This window comes from Mastigoproctus giganteus, chromosome 6, assembly GCF_048544385.1.
Source record: "Mastigoproctus giganteus isolate SK-2022 chromosome 6, ASM4854438v1, whole genome shotgun sequence".
NCBI lineage: Eukaryota > Metazoa > Arthropoda > Arachnida > Uropygi > Thelyphonidae > Mastigoproctus > Mastigoproctus giganteus.
In genome coordinates this window covers 45,237,609-45,250,247 of record NC_143580.1, presented here as the reverse complement: position 1 = coordinate 45,250,247, position 12,639 = coordinate 45,237,609, and the positions used below count along the sequence as shown (strand labels likewise).

The 12,639-nt window shown below is 32.8% G+C and overlaps 1 protein-coding gene across 1 annotated transcript in view; it reads left to right on the top strand.

The window, feature by feature from the left end:
- LOC150084218 (transmembrane protein 126) overlaps positions 1-12,639 on the top strand; it is a 108,861-nt gene that overhangs the window by 84,999 nt on the left and 11,223 nt on the right. Inside the window, exon 5 of the mRNA XM_090376157.1 lies at positions 1,212-1,261. Within this exon, the coding sequence (XP_090232283.1) occupies positions 1,212-1,261 (50 nt within the window). The remainder of the gene's footprint in view (positions 1-1,211; positions 1,262-12,639) is intronic.

The following is a 12,639-nucleotide window of genomic DNA, read 5'->3' as shown; positions in this document are numbered from 1 at the left end:
CTTTTACGGATTTATTGGATGACTGTTTTCTTCAGCAACATGTTCGAGAGGCAACCAGAGAGAGTAATACTCTTGATCTGATTATCAGCAGTGATTATTCATGCATTAAGAATTTGCAGATAAAGGAACCACTGGGTTAGTGATCACAATGTATTTATATTGGGAATTACTTAAAGATGTAGCTACCATCAAGGCTAAAGGGAAGGGCTTTTGCTTTCGTAAAGGTGACTACAGAAGTCTCAGACAGTTTTTAAATTCTGTACAGTGGGATTAACTGATGATGATACCAACATGAATTCTAAATGGGAAGCCTTCAGGGACTTCATTTTGGAGGCTACTAGGCTTTTCATTCCAACTAAGAAATACTGTTCAAGATTTAGACCTAAATGGATGTCAGATGAATTAATGAGGCTCGTGGCAGAGAAGAAGAATGTATCTGATGCATATAAAGTATCAGGTGACACAGAAGCCTATGGCAGGTATAAACTAGTCGGTAATCAAGTCACAAAGAAGGTTAGGCAGGCAAAGGCATATTACGAAAAATCTTTGGCAAAGGAGCAAAGAGTTCTTTACTTATGTAAACTCTAGAAGGAAAGGGATGAATCAGATTGGACCACTTAACATAGATGGGTTGACTATTGATGATCATGCTCAGGTAGCTGATAAACTGAATGAGTATTTTGCATCTACATTCACACATAAGGAATTATTCAAAGGGGAGTGTCAGATGTTTATCAAATGCCAACAGAGATCTAAGTGATTTTGTAATAACTGAGAGCAAAGTGAAAGAGAAATTGAAGTTAAACATAAGGAAGGCACCTGGGGTGGACAGGATCTATCCAGTTATATTAAAGGAGGCAGCTACGGAAGTAAGCAAACCTTCAGCCATAATTATGAGAACTTCCTTGAACTCAGGGGAGGTACCCATGGACTGGAGGTGTGCAAATGTATCACCTATTTACAAAGTGGGTTGAAAAGGTGACAAGTAACTACAGACCTGTTAGTTTAGCTTGTGTTCTGGGGAAAATAATGGAATCACTTGTTAAAGAAGCATTGCAGGATCATCTAGACAAGACTGCAGTAATAGTTAAGACACAGCATCGGTTTGTTAAAGGGAGGTCTTGTCTGATCAATTTGATTGGATACTATGATGTGATCACAAAGGAACTGAATACCAAAAATAATTTTGATATCATATACTTGGATTTCAGGAAAGCTTTTGATACTGTGCACACGGAAGAGTGCTGTAAAAATTGGAGAGGTATGGCATTAAGGGTAAGTTGCTACAATGGATAAAGGGATGGTTCAGTGGGAGATGACAGAGTGGTAATCAATGGACACTGCTCTTCATGGAGTTCCCTAGGGTTTTGCCCATTGTTGTGTTATATATTTATCAATGATATTGATGAAGGTATTATCAGGTTTAATGTCTAAGTTTGCAGATGATACAAAGGTTGGCAGGGTTGTTAACGACAGTAAAGACAATATGCTTCTCCAACTGGATATAGATAAGTTGGGAAAATGGGCTGAGAAGTGGCAACTAACATTGACAAATGCAGAGTACTGCATATGGGTAGCAATAACCCAAGAGAAACATATCAACTGTGTGGTACTACACTCAGGGAAGTGGAAGAAAAGACCTGTGGGTAATTGTGCATCAAATATGAAGTTTGCTGAGTAGTGCAGATGGGCTGCCAGGGCAGATTATGGAGTCTTGTCAATGATATATAGGAATTTTGCTAGCAGGGACAGGGAGGTGATTATCCCGTTATACAAAGCAATGGTCAGGCCACACCTAAAGTACTGTGTACAGGTCTGAAGGCCTTATTTTAGGAAGGATGTAGAGTTACTAGAACGAGTATAAAGGACAACAAGATTGGTGAAGGGAAGAAAGGGGTGCTCTTACCAAGAAAGTTCTGCAAATTGCAGTGCCTGGAGAGTAGGCACCTGTGAGGTAATCTGATTGAGGTGGATAAGGCCTTGAATGGGTTAAGAAAGCTGATGGGATTCTTCCTCTTGCTCAGACTAAGAACTGGAGGGGGGGGGGGGGGCACAGTTTCAAATTGAGGAAAGATAGATGTGTGGAAATTTTCCTTTAGCCAGCAGGTAGTTGATTGGTGGAACAGGCTTCCATCTTTTGTTGTGGAAACTAATAGCCTAAATAAATTTAAGGCTGAGATGGACAGGCATTTGAAACAAATGGAGGGGTGAAATGGGATGTTTTTTTTTTCTTTCTGGCTGATGCTGCATAAGTTCGCTTTCTTGCATCGTATGCTTCTGCAAATGCTAAAAACACAGCACATGCTCACACTATTCTCAGACATCTTAAGATAGGGGGTGAAAGTATGACTTGTGGACCACACTGTTGGCCCCTGGGATAGCCACCCATTCATGAAATTGTGAACAGCTGATTGTTTGGTCCTCTGGAAATCCATCCTAGCTTTGGAATATTTGAAAGTGCACAGAAATCAACCTAAGAGACATTCAAACTTTAAACTGTTGAAGCCACCCTGAGATTTCTTTAAAGAGATACATAATGTTATGCATTAAGAGCAATTCTGAAAAAATTCTGAAAGTCCATCTTGATGAAATAAACATATTTTGGTTGGATTTTATGGACTTCTTGAAACCCCAGTGCACGATGCTTTTGTGTATTCTTCCATAGTTGATGTGTTTGGAAAGAACAGCATTAACAACAGTCTTGTTCGTATCTATTTTGGGCTATGTAATGTATTGTATGTTTTTAAAGTGAAGTGAATAGTGAAAGAGCTGTGGATCATTAAACTTTTTACATACAAATTCTAAACCTCATACTTCAATCAGAATTTAAAAAAAAAGAAAATGCTTTGTTATTAATAGAAAATATAATCCCATATGATGAAGCATTTGTTTATGAATTACAGTTGAACAGCAAGTAGGCAAGTCTGATGATTGGTCATCATAAAATTCTAGTTCTTAATCTTCATTCAGAACTTATGTACAAGTTAGTGTAATTACATCATTTCTGCATGCAGTCAACTACTAAGTAGTTGGCATTATTTAAATATATATCTCATATTGTGAATACCTTCACTACAAGTTACCATGACATTGCACTACCTCAAATAAATAACACTTCACCATAAGAGAAGACTTGTTATTTATTCTTGCAGATACCACCACCCATAAGGTACCGTTTCGGAGCTTATTGGCTCCTCATCAGTGATTGGGCGGGTACCCTGGTGTTGCAATAATAACAATTCAGTTGCAAAGTATAACTCTACAATATAAGAAAACCTGATGGTACCTGCCTACCCACCGATGAGAAGCCAATAAGCTCCAAAACTAAGGACTGAATTTATTTAGGTAGTGATAGTGGCTAAAATATAACAATCCAACCTGTTAAACTGAAAAATGGTAATAAACATATTCACAGCAATATCAATTTTAAATGCGTATCTAGTACAGTATGAGATATATCAGTAAATGTATACTTCAGAGAAAAAAAGACTTCTACATTGGAAGATAAAGAAAAAAAAAATGAACTGTCCTTAAGGAATAATTATGAGTACATGCAGCCTATCAGTGTACCCTACATTTTTATTGTATTAATGTACTGTGGAGAAATTTACTGGTTTTTTCCATGTAATAAATCTTGCTAAATTTCATTTTTTGTCATAACTATAGCAGAGAGGAAAGTAACAGGTGGCTCAAGGCCACTTACTAAGCCTTCTCCTTCCACATTGTTAGTAGGGAGCCATTAACCTTGAGCCTCCTGTTGTTCAATTCCTACTATTAGTTCACACTCTCCCTATATATATTTATATATCTTGTTCAAATTTTCAATCGTTAATAAAATACTTTTTATTCATCCACTCAAGTTCAAATAAATTTTTTTAAACTTGTAGTGGATGACACTTGATGTTAATACAGTTTTTTCAAATATTAATTCGTTAATTAAATTTAATTAATTTTAATTTTATATGGGAGAAAAAAATTTCTCTTATATAAGATATTTAGCAGGATATAAATTTAGGAATAAAATTGAAATCAACAGGCAGTAGCTCAATCGGTAAAATGCAAGGAGTTCAGTATTTTTCACGTTAAGGTGAAGAATGCAAGTTCAATTCTTGCAAAAATCAATAATTTTTTGATAAATTTTTGTTATTCATCCACTCAAGTTCAAATACATTTTTTTAAACTTGTAGTGGATGACACTTGAGGTTAATACAGTTTTTTCAAATATTAATTCATTAATTAAATTTAATTAATTAATTTTAGTTTTATATGGGAGAAAAAAATTTCTCTTATATAAGATATTTAGCAGGATATAAATTTAGGAATAAATACCGTCAGTGGCGAAGCGTGTAGATCGGTGGAAAAAAATTTCTTTTTCAGATTCTTTTTTCATTCTGGGTTCTAGTCTGAGTCAAAGGAGGGAACAAAATGGAAAATGAAACGTGAATAAAAATAATAGAAAAAAAAAAAAGTAGAGTTACTAGAACGAGTATAAAGGACAACAAGATTGGTGAAGGGAAGAAAGGGGTGCTCTTACCTTTCTATATATGTTCCATATATAGAAAGGAAAATGGAAAATTGCAAGGAAATTCACTTTCTATTTTGCCACTTAATATTGTGATTCTGTCATATGTATATACATATTTATATTAATTGTAATTATTTAATAAAAAGTAACTAAAATAAAATTTTTCTTTGTTGACCTAAGTAGGAATTGACTTTAAAAAATTTTTTTTTATATTACTTGTTTTTCTCCATACTTTAAATAGTTGGTGAGCCATATGATTATTTGTTATGGCAGCAAAAACCTAGGTCAAATAGAATTAAATCTATCTTTTGTGCATGTCAGTAAGTCACTATTTATGGAAAAGATTAACCACAGATTTAATCAGTCATACATTTTTTCAGCTGTATCCACACTGGGTATTTTCCATTGCTCTCAACTGTTCTAAAGCAATGTCAAACTTGTCACTGGTTTACACAAGTACTGTATGACTATGTCCGAGGACTGTTTTGTCCTTTAATTTGTTTTTGCAGCCATCAGGATTTAAACTGCATAGACCATAGAGTGGTCTTAATTCTCACAGCAGAGCATACTTGGTTTTCGAAACCTAGTATCGCATTATTTTAAACAGATGGCCTTGTTAAAGGGTAATTGGCCATTTGTTTAAAAGATGACTGCTAATTGGTCCCTCATCAAATTGTTTCTAGTAACAAAACAGAATTTTAGCTATATTACATCTTTGAAACTTAGTCTTTTCCATTAGGCACTGGTGCAAAAAAAAAACCCAGAATGTAATATGATTTTTATTTCAGCAATAAAATTCTACTACTACATTTTTAAACATAATGTCCAAGTCAAATTCTTCAGCTTTTTTTTTTTTTTAAAGAAAAATCCTTCACATCTGATATCAAAGTTTGTATTGTAAGTAAGGAGACTGGAATAAGTGTTGGGAAATAACTTCATAACAAAATTTAGAAACTCTAACTTATTTAAAAGCAAAAAATTGATTTAATTCAAAGGTACTTTGATATATGTTTGATATAATGTAGGGAGGCTTTTGAATGAAGAGTATCTCCTAGGGCCCATGAACACCAAAAGATGGCCTCACTGGTGGCTCACACCAACTTCTTTAATTGTTTTATCTGAGACCATCTGCTGTTTGAACAGTTAGTTCTGAAACAAGCTGCCACAGCAGTCTCACCTTATAAATAAATAGGCACTTAACCTTTTGGCAAGGCCATCTTTGTGAAAGTAGTGCAATACCATAGCAATTCATTGCAAAAGGCAAGTTTGTTCTGTTGTGAGAATTAAGATTGTTGCATTATCTGTATAGTTTAAATCTTGCTGGTTGCAAAAACAGATATAAACATCGTACAAAGAGAAATATTCTTTTTGCATGGATTCTTAAAAACAAATGTGACTGTTAATACAAGTACAGGATTTTTATTTTTTGTTTCTGGATTGTAGAGTTTGCTGCATTTTCAAAGCCATACGTCTAAAATGTACTCTTTAGAGCAGCGAGGGGGGGGGGAAACAAACCTTTAGTGGAAAATGACATTGTATAGTTCATATTGTAAATACAGCCAAAAAAGCATTTCCTTGAAGGAAAAGTTATAAAATGTGGCAAAAAAAAAAAAAAATCCATTGTCACTACTCGTTCAGTACCCATGTACTTTTGATGCACTAAAGTTTAATTTTTATAATGAAGGGGTTGAAAAAATTAAACATTAGAAAAACTAAAATTGACATAACATGTGAAAAGTAACGATCTGTATACTATATATTTTTGAATACATTATTTCTGCAGTACTCTTATAGAAAAGTGCAGCAGAATTTATTTACAATACAGAACATTTTAGTACTCCTGATTATTAAAGTTTGCTTTAAGGAATTTTCATTTAACATTTTGGAAATAACCTTGATAATCTCTATGAGAACAGCATATAATTTGGCTGATTTGTGGACTGGAAGCTTAATAACAGGTGTACCTATTATAAGTCATTCACACAATAGCAGTATTGTTCACTGCCTGGGTAAGCCATAGCATACCCTAACAACAGAGATGCATTATTATGGTGCAATATTTAAAACTCAAATTTTCTGCAAGAATTAGACAGATGGTATTTAAAAACTTGAGTTTTCACGTCAGTTCACCATACAGTTGTTTAAAGAATTTCATGAGATTGGTTGTGTAATTGGCAAACCACATCACAACAGGCCCCAAGTGTTTAATGATATGATTGCAGATGTCAGAGAATAGCTGTAAATGAAGTTGTTCAACTTAATATCACAACTATGAAGGCTGCTTAAGTTGAAGTCTCATGTACACAAGGGCATTATTAATGAACTTTTAACCAGATGGAAAAACTACTACAAGGGGCTCTAGCCAGTGGTGGGATTCAAACAATTTAACAACCGGTTTGCTGCCCTAATGACCATTCTAAATATAAAAAAGACTATATACCGAAAGGTAGTTTATTATTTCATGCAGTTAATACTTAAATAAGAACAATAAAAGAGGTCCACAAAACTAGATTATGTTATAAGAGTTTTAAAATATTAATGAAAAAATATCACTGCTATTTAAGATATTTCCATATTGCTTCTTGATTGGTGTCCTCACTTGTAATTTTCTTCGCTTTTATCCGAGCATCATCGGCTGAGTGATTTATCCTTAACCATCTTTTCACTGTAGGAATAGGATCCCATTCCTTTAGAGGTAGGCCGATTAGACTAATAGTCATTGTGTTTGATATATTAGAAACAGTTAGGCAACTTCTCTTCTCTGAACATATGTTCATCTTTGTAAAACCCCTTTTCCACTTCTGCTGAACTCACAGCAATTGTTCTGACAATATTTTTAGCTCTTTGAACACTTTAAGGAATTGCATAATTCTGGGAATTTTTTAAAACATTTTCCACGAAATCTCGATAATCATTAATATCAATTTGGTAATTAAAAATGTCATTAAATACGAGCAATTGTTCTTCAGCTGTTTTCCATGGAACTAGTACTTCAATATTCCAGTAATCTGGCTCCAAAAAATTGAGAAATAGTAATTTATTCCTATCTTGAAATTGACTACAACTTGCTTTTTAATGTTCACAATCCATTAGTTTTTTTTTTTCAAATTCGTTACGATGTTTTCTAAAAGTCTTTCCCGAGGAAGTGCGACAAATCAACGATTTTCTACAAATTTTATATTTTTGAAGATTTCTGAAGTAATTAATTCATAAACTTTTTTTTCATATGGACCATTTTCCTTTCCAAGCATTTGAAATGCTTTAATAGATCTTATCACGAGTTTTTCAGCCTTTTATGTCTATATTTCTTGCTTGCAGTGCATTTGAAAGAAGAGAAATTTTGTTTAAAATATCAATCAATGCAAAATCAGTTATAAAATATATATTTTCAAGATGGGCAGCCAAGTCCTTTTTATTTGAATAAAAATAGTGATGTAGTGCTGGAAAAGCGTGCCACACAGCTAGGGTTGACCTTAAACTATAGGCAGCCCAACTTGGTCCCAAAACTCTACCAATCTTTATAATTTCACTTCCAAGTTGTTCAGATATTTTGGAAAGTTCAATTTGGTTCTTATTGGATTGATGAAAAATAGTATATATCTATCTTATCAATAAATATTTTAAAATGATTTACTTGCTTTATTTCCTTTATAGAATCATCTAAAACAAGATGGAGGCGATGATTTAAACAGTGCCATATTATGTTTGGAAACTCTTTTGCAATCATAGTGTTCACTCCAGATTTTCTCCCAAGCATAACACTGGCACCATCGGAGCAAAATCCTATTAAATTTTTTTCTAGGTAGTTCTTAGTAAGCCCAACATTATTTAAACTTTCCATAAATTCCATAAATGAAGAAAATAGTCTGTGCATCTTGTTTTTCCAATTCAACTAGTTCAATGAAAATTGTTGGTGATGTAACTGAATCCTCAACCAGTTATTGTACTTTTAAGTAAAGTATAATAACTGGTTTGCAGGATAACGTTGAAGCTTCGTCAATAATCAAACATATTTTCAGATTATTTTCAATAATTTTATTAAATATTTCTTTTTTAATTTCCTTTGCAATGAAATCAACTACTTTCACAGCAGTTTTACGAGAATGTAATCCTATTCCCATATGTTATCCATTTTTAATTTGCACTTCTATCTCATCTATGTCTGAAAACGGTTTACATCTTTTTGCCAGGCTGTATTAAATACTCTACAAGTAGCACTTAAATAATTTTCATTCATCGTATCTATTACTTTTGTTATTGAAGTTCTCTTTACAAATGTTATGAGCTTTTGATGAAAAATGTTCTTTCATTTTTTTCCCTTAGAGAAGCTTGTTGTACCTCTTTATTTTCCCCTGATGCCTCAATCTGAAAACATTTCCATTCTTTTGATACATGAACACTTTTCTCTTTTATAAAGTCATATTTTGCACAATACTGGCAACCTAACTTTTTGTTAAAAATTACCAGTCCGTCATATTTTTCTTTAAAATTGTTATATTGTTGCACTGTCCAGCATTCAGGAAGATTATTTTCAATTTTGGAGTTATCGTTTTTTATTTCAATAATTGATGTGCTGCTTTCTTCAAGTTGGGGTGGTTGTGCTTGTTTTGTACCATCCAAGGCCAATTCTGATTTTGGTTTCTTATTGAAAAAGGTCTGTCAAATGCTGTTGCCTTTTCATCCTTTTAAGGGCTACTGCAAAAAATTTTAAAAATTGTTTTATTTTAATATATTATAGAGCAGGAGTGGATATGTGCCTATATATTTGAATATTTTTACTGGTTCTGTCCATGTGTGGTCATATCAAACTTTTATAAACAAAGCACTGTGCTTATACCATTGATAAACATCAGTCAGAACATACATTTTCTTCATTTTATCAATACTAAATGAAAATTTCTTGCTGAATGAATAAATGGCATAGGCTATGCAGATTAAATATAATAGAATAATGTGTACGAGAAACCTGTTTGTCACGGGAAAGTTGTGATAAAAATGTCTTAATTACCACGTGCACATTGGCAGGGGCTCACATCTGGTGAGTACGGGCTTGGCAAACCCAGGTTCCTGAGCTGGATATCATCATTCTTCTCTTTCATCAAAGGTATAATGAGTTTTATGAAATTAATAAATAAATATTACAAGCATAGTTCCGTCTAATTTTTTTCACCTATGGATGGAATGAACATTACTACGGGCACTTGCAATACGCTATTGTGTAGATGAACGTTAAAAAAAAGTAAAGAATGTAAATTTTTGATTTCCACATTGGATGGCTGCCCAGGCACCCATTTTAGAGAGAACCCTGATCACACGTGCCATTTTAACAACCGGTTCACCGAACTCAACAAAAAAATTAGGTATCGGTTCTGCTGAACCGGTGCGAACCGGCTGAATCCCACCACTGGCTCTAGCCACCAAGATCACCACAACTTACCTCTTGTTTTTTTCTGTGGAGATATCTTAAAGAGCAGGCATTTATAGACAGTCCACAGTCGAAGAACTAAAAGAGGTCATCACAGAGTTCACTGCTGATATTCCACAGGACATCTCATTGCATCATCAAAAACATGTCACCCAGTTTGAGGGCTACACAGCAGCCGTGACCACCAAACTACGGAGGATGCAGAAAGGTCAGGGAATGACCACCGCATATCCCCAGAGCAATATGGCCTTAGTTGCTAATGCTCCTAAAAACCAAATAAACAAACACATCAGCCACATTACATGCTTCACACATATGTAACCAGAGGTACTGCAGGAATTATATGGGTTTGGCAATTTTCAAAGCACCTTGTATTCTTATTAAAGAGACAGGTATTTTTATGTGAATACTGTTAATTTTGTAAGATATGTAATATTTGAAGAGAAGGAACTTAAACACAATTTACAAGAATTTATTTTGTTTAATCATACTGACTTTTTTTTTTTTCTCTAAGTAAAATACACTGGACATTCATTAAGATCTGCAGTGCTGTTCCATAAGTAACTGGTATATAGGCTATTGGGTAACTGTCAGACAAACATTTATTAGTTATTAACCAAACAATGTTAAGCATGGATGGTTACTTTCCATACACACACACACACACATATATATACACACTGCAAACCCAGAGTCTTACTGCAGGATGGTATAAGTACAACACACCAGAACTTTTTAATGACTGGTCACTTAAAAAAAAAAAATACAATCATGAACATAGAATACATGCAAAACTAGAGCTGCTGACCATGGCTTACACATTTCAATATAAAAACAACAAAACACAAAGTTGTGGATTAATTACAGCCATTAGAGACATTCTACTAAAAAGTGATGTGTGGAACAAACAAGTTAGGTCTAGTTATAAAACTACAATCTACACTCACAATTAAGGCCAAACTTGTTAGAATGATTGAAGTGTCCATCAAGAGCAGTAATGACCACAAAGACCCACTCAACTAAAAATAGTTCTTGCTGACTATACTTTCACAGTAACAGAAGAAAAGCAGTAGTTAAATACTATTCAAGTTTTCATACATCTGAAAGTGCAACAGTTATCTTTCTATTCAATTCTAAAGAAGCAATCATAATTTACATATTTCCAGCTCACTTTCTCATAACATCAAAGCTCTATACAAGGTGTGTAATAAGACATGTTTATAATAGAAAGAACTAGAATAATTACAGGATAGTTTGTATATTTTGTTTTTTTACTCTCGTTTGAGTAAAAAAAACACTATGGCTACAATTGTAAAAGATGTCAAGTCTTACAAATAATTGTTGGATGTTAAATATGCTTCTTAAATGTTTTATAATATTTTTAATTTTCAGCACCTTCAGATTGCTCATCTTGAAAAGGCCAGCAAATTATGTTAACAATTTACTATTAGTCATAGAAAATCTAATAGATTCATTCTTATATACACATTTATTGAATCAGTCAAAAAATTAAAACATGGATTCTCTATTAACTTCTTCCTTCCAAACATGTAATATTTCCTCAATTCCAAAAAGAATGTTATCAGGGGAGACAAAACCCAATTAATAATATATAGCATTATTTCAGAAAGTTTTTTTTTAACAAAACAAATATCTGAAATATTCAATTTAAAACTCATGATTAATAACAATTACTTAAAGTAAACATTTATTCTAATTTTTTTTTTTATTATTATTATTTCATCAAATAATTAAGTTTTGGATTTTGAGGCTTACAAAGGGACACTGGGTTTTTTATTACTTCATTAACCTGCATTTTTAGAGAGAGAAAAATTTCTAATCCTTTTTACCCATTTCTTGATATTCCCAAAAATGATGAAATAATCAGCAAAAAAATAAAATTGTGTTAACATTTTTAAAACATATTTCAAATTAACTACACTAAAAATTTATTATAAATGGAGTGAAACAAGCAGTGCTTTTCAAAAATAGTATTGTTAATGCTTAGACTGCCTTTCCAATTGCTCCCAATGTCAATCATAGGATTATACAACATATGCTTTTTATACAACATAAAAAGCACTGTTTATAACTATGAAAAATGTAACAATTATTTTACTGAAAATATTCAATTAGAATCAAATCTATCTAAAGAGATGATCATATGGTTTTTACCATAACTAATCACATACCTAGAATTATTAGGCAAAGGAAATTCTAAATATGATAAAGCATTCTAAAGATGCAAAAAAAAAAAAAGTAGAAATCAGGTGGATAAATAAAGCAAGCAAGTAATAAAAAAACATACAATGCCAAAACAGGAACGTGGTAAGAATGATAGGTCAAACAAATTCCCTTAATTTTTAGATATGTAAAGAAAACAGAACATTTGGTACACATTTTGCAAAAGCATTTCTTACAACTCATGCAATCTCCTGGTGTAGACAGAATCACGGCTGGAGAATTGCTTGCTCAATGGCTGTTCACCCAGAATTGTTATATAGAAAGAGCATAATTCGGAGTGTAAAATAAACATTGATTTAGTGGACTATAAACTATGTAGCTTCCAGTATACACTTAAATTATTATTAATGGAATTTTATGTTAAGCCTTGTAATAAAAAAAATAATAAAATAAATTAAAACAATTTTACATTTAAATGTAATATAGGTTAACAAATAAATGTGCA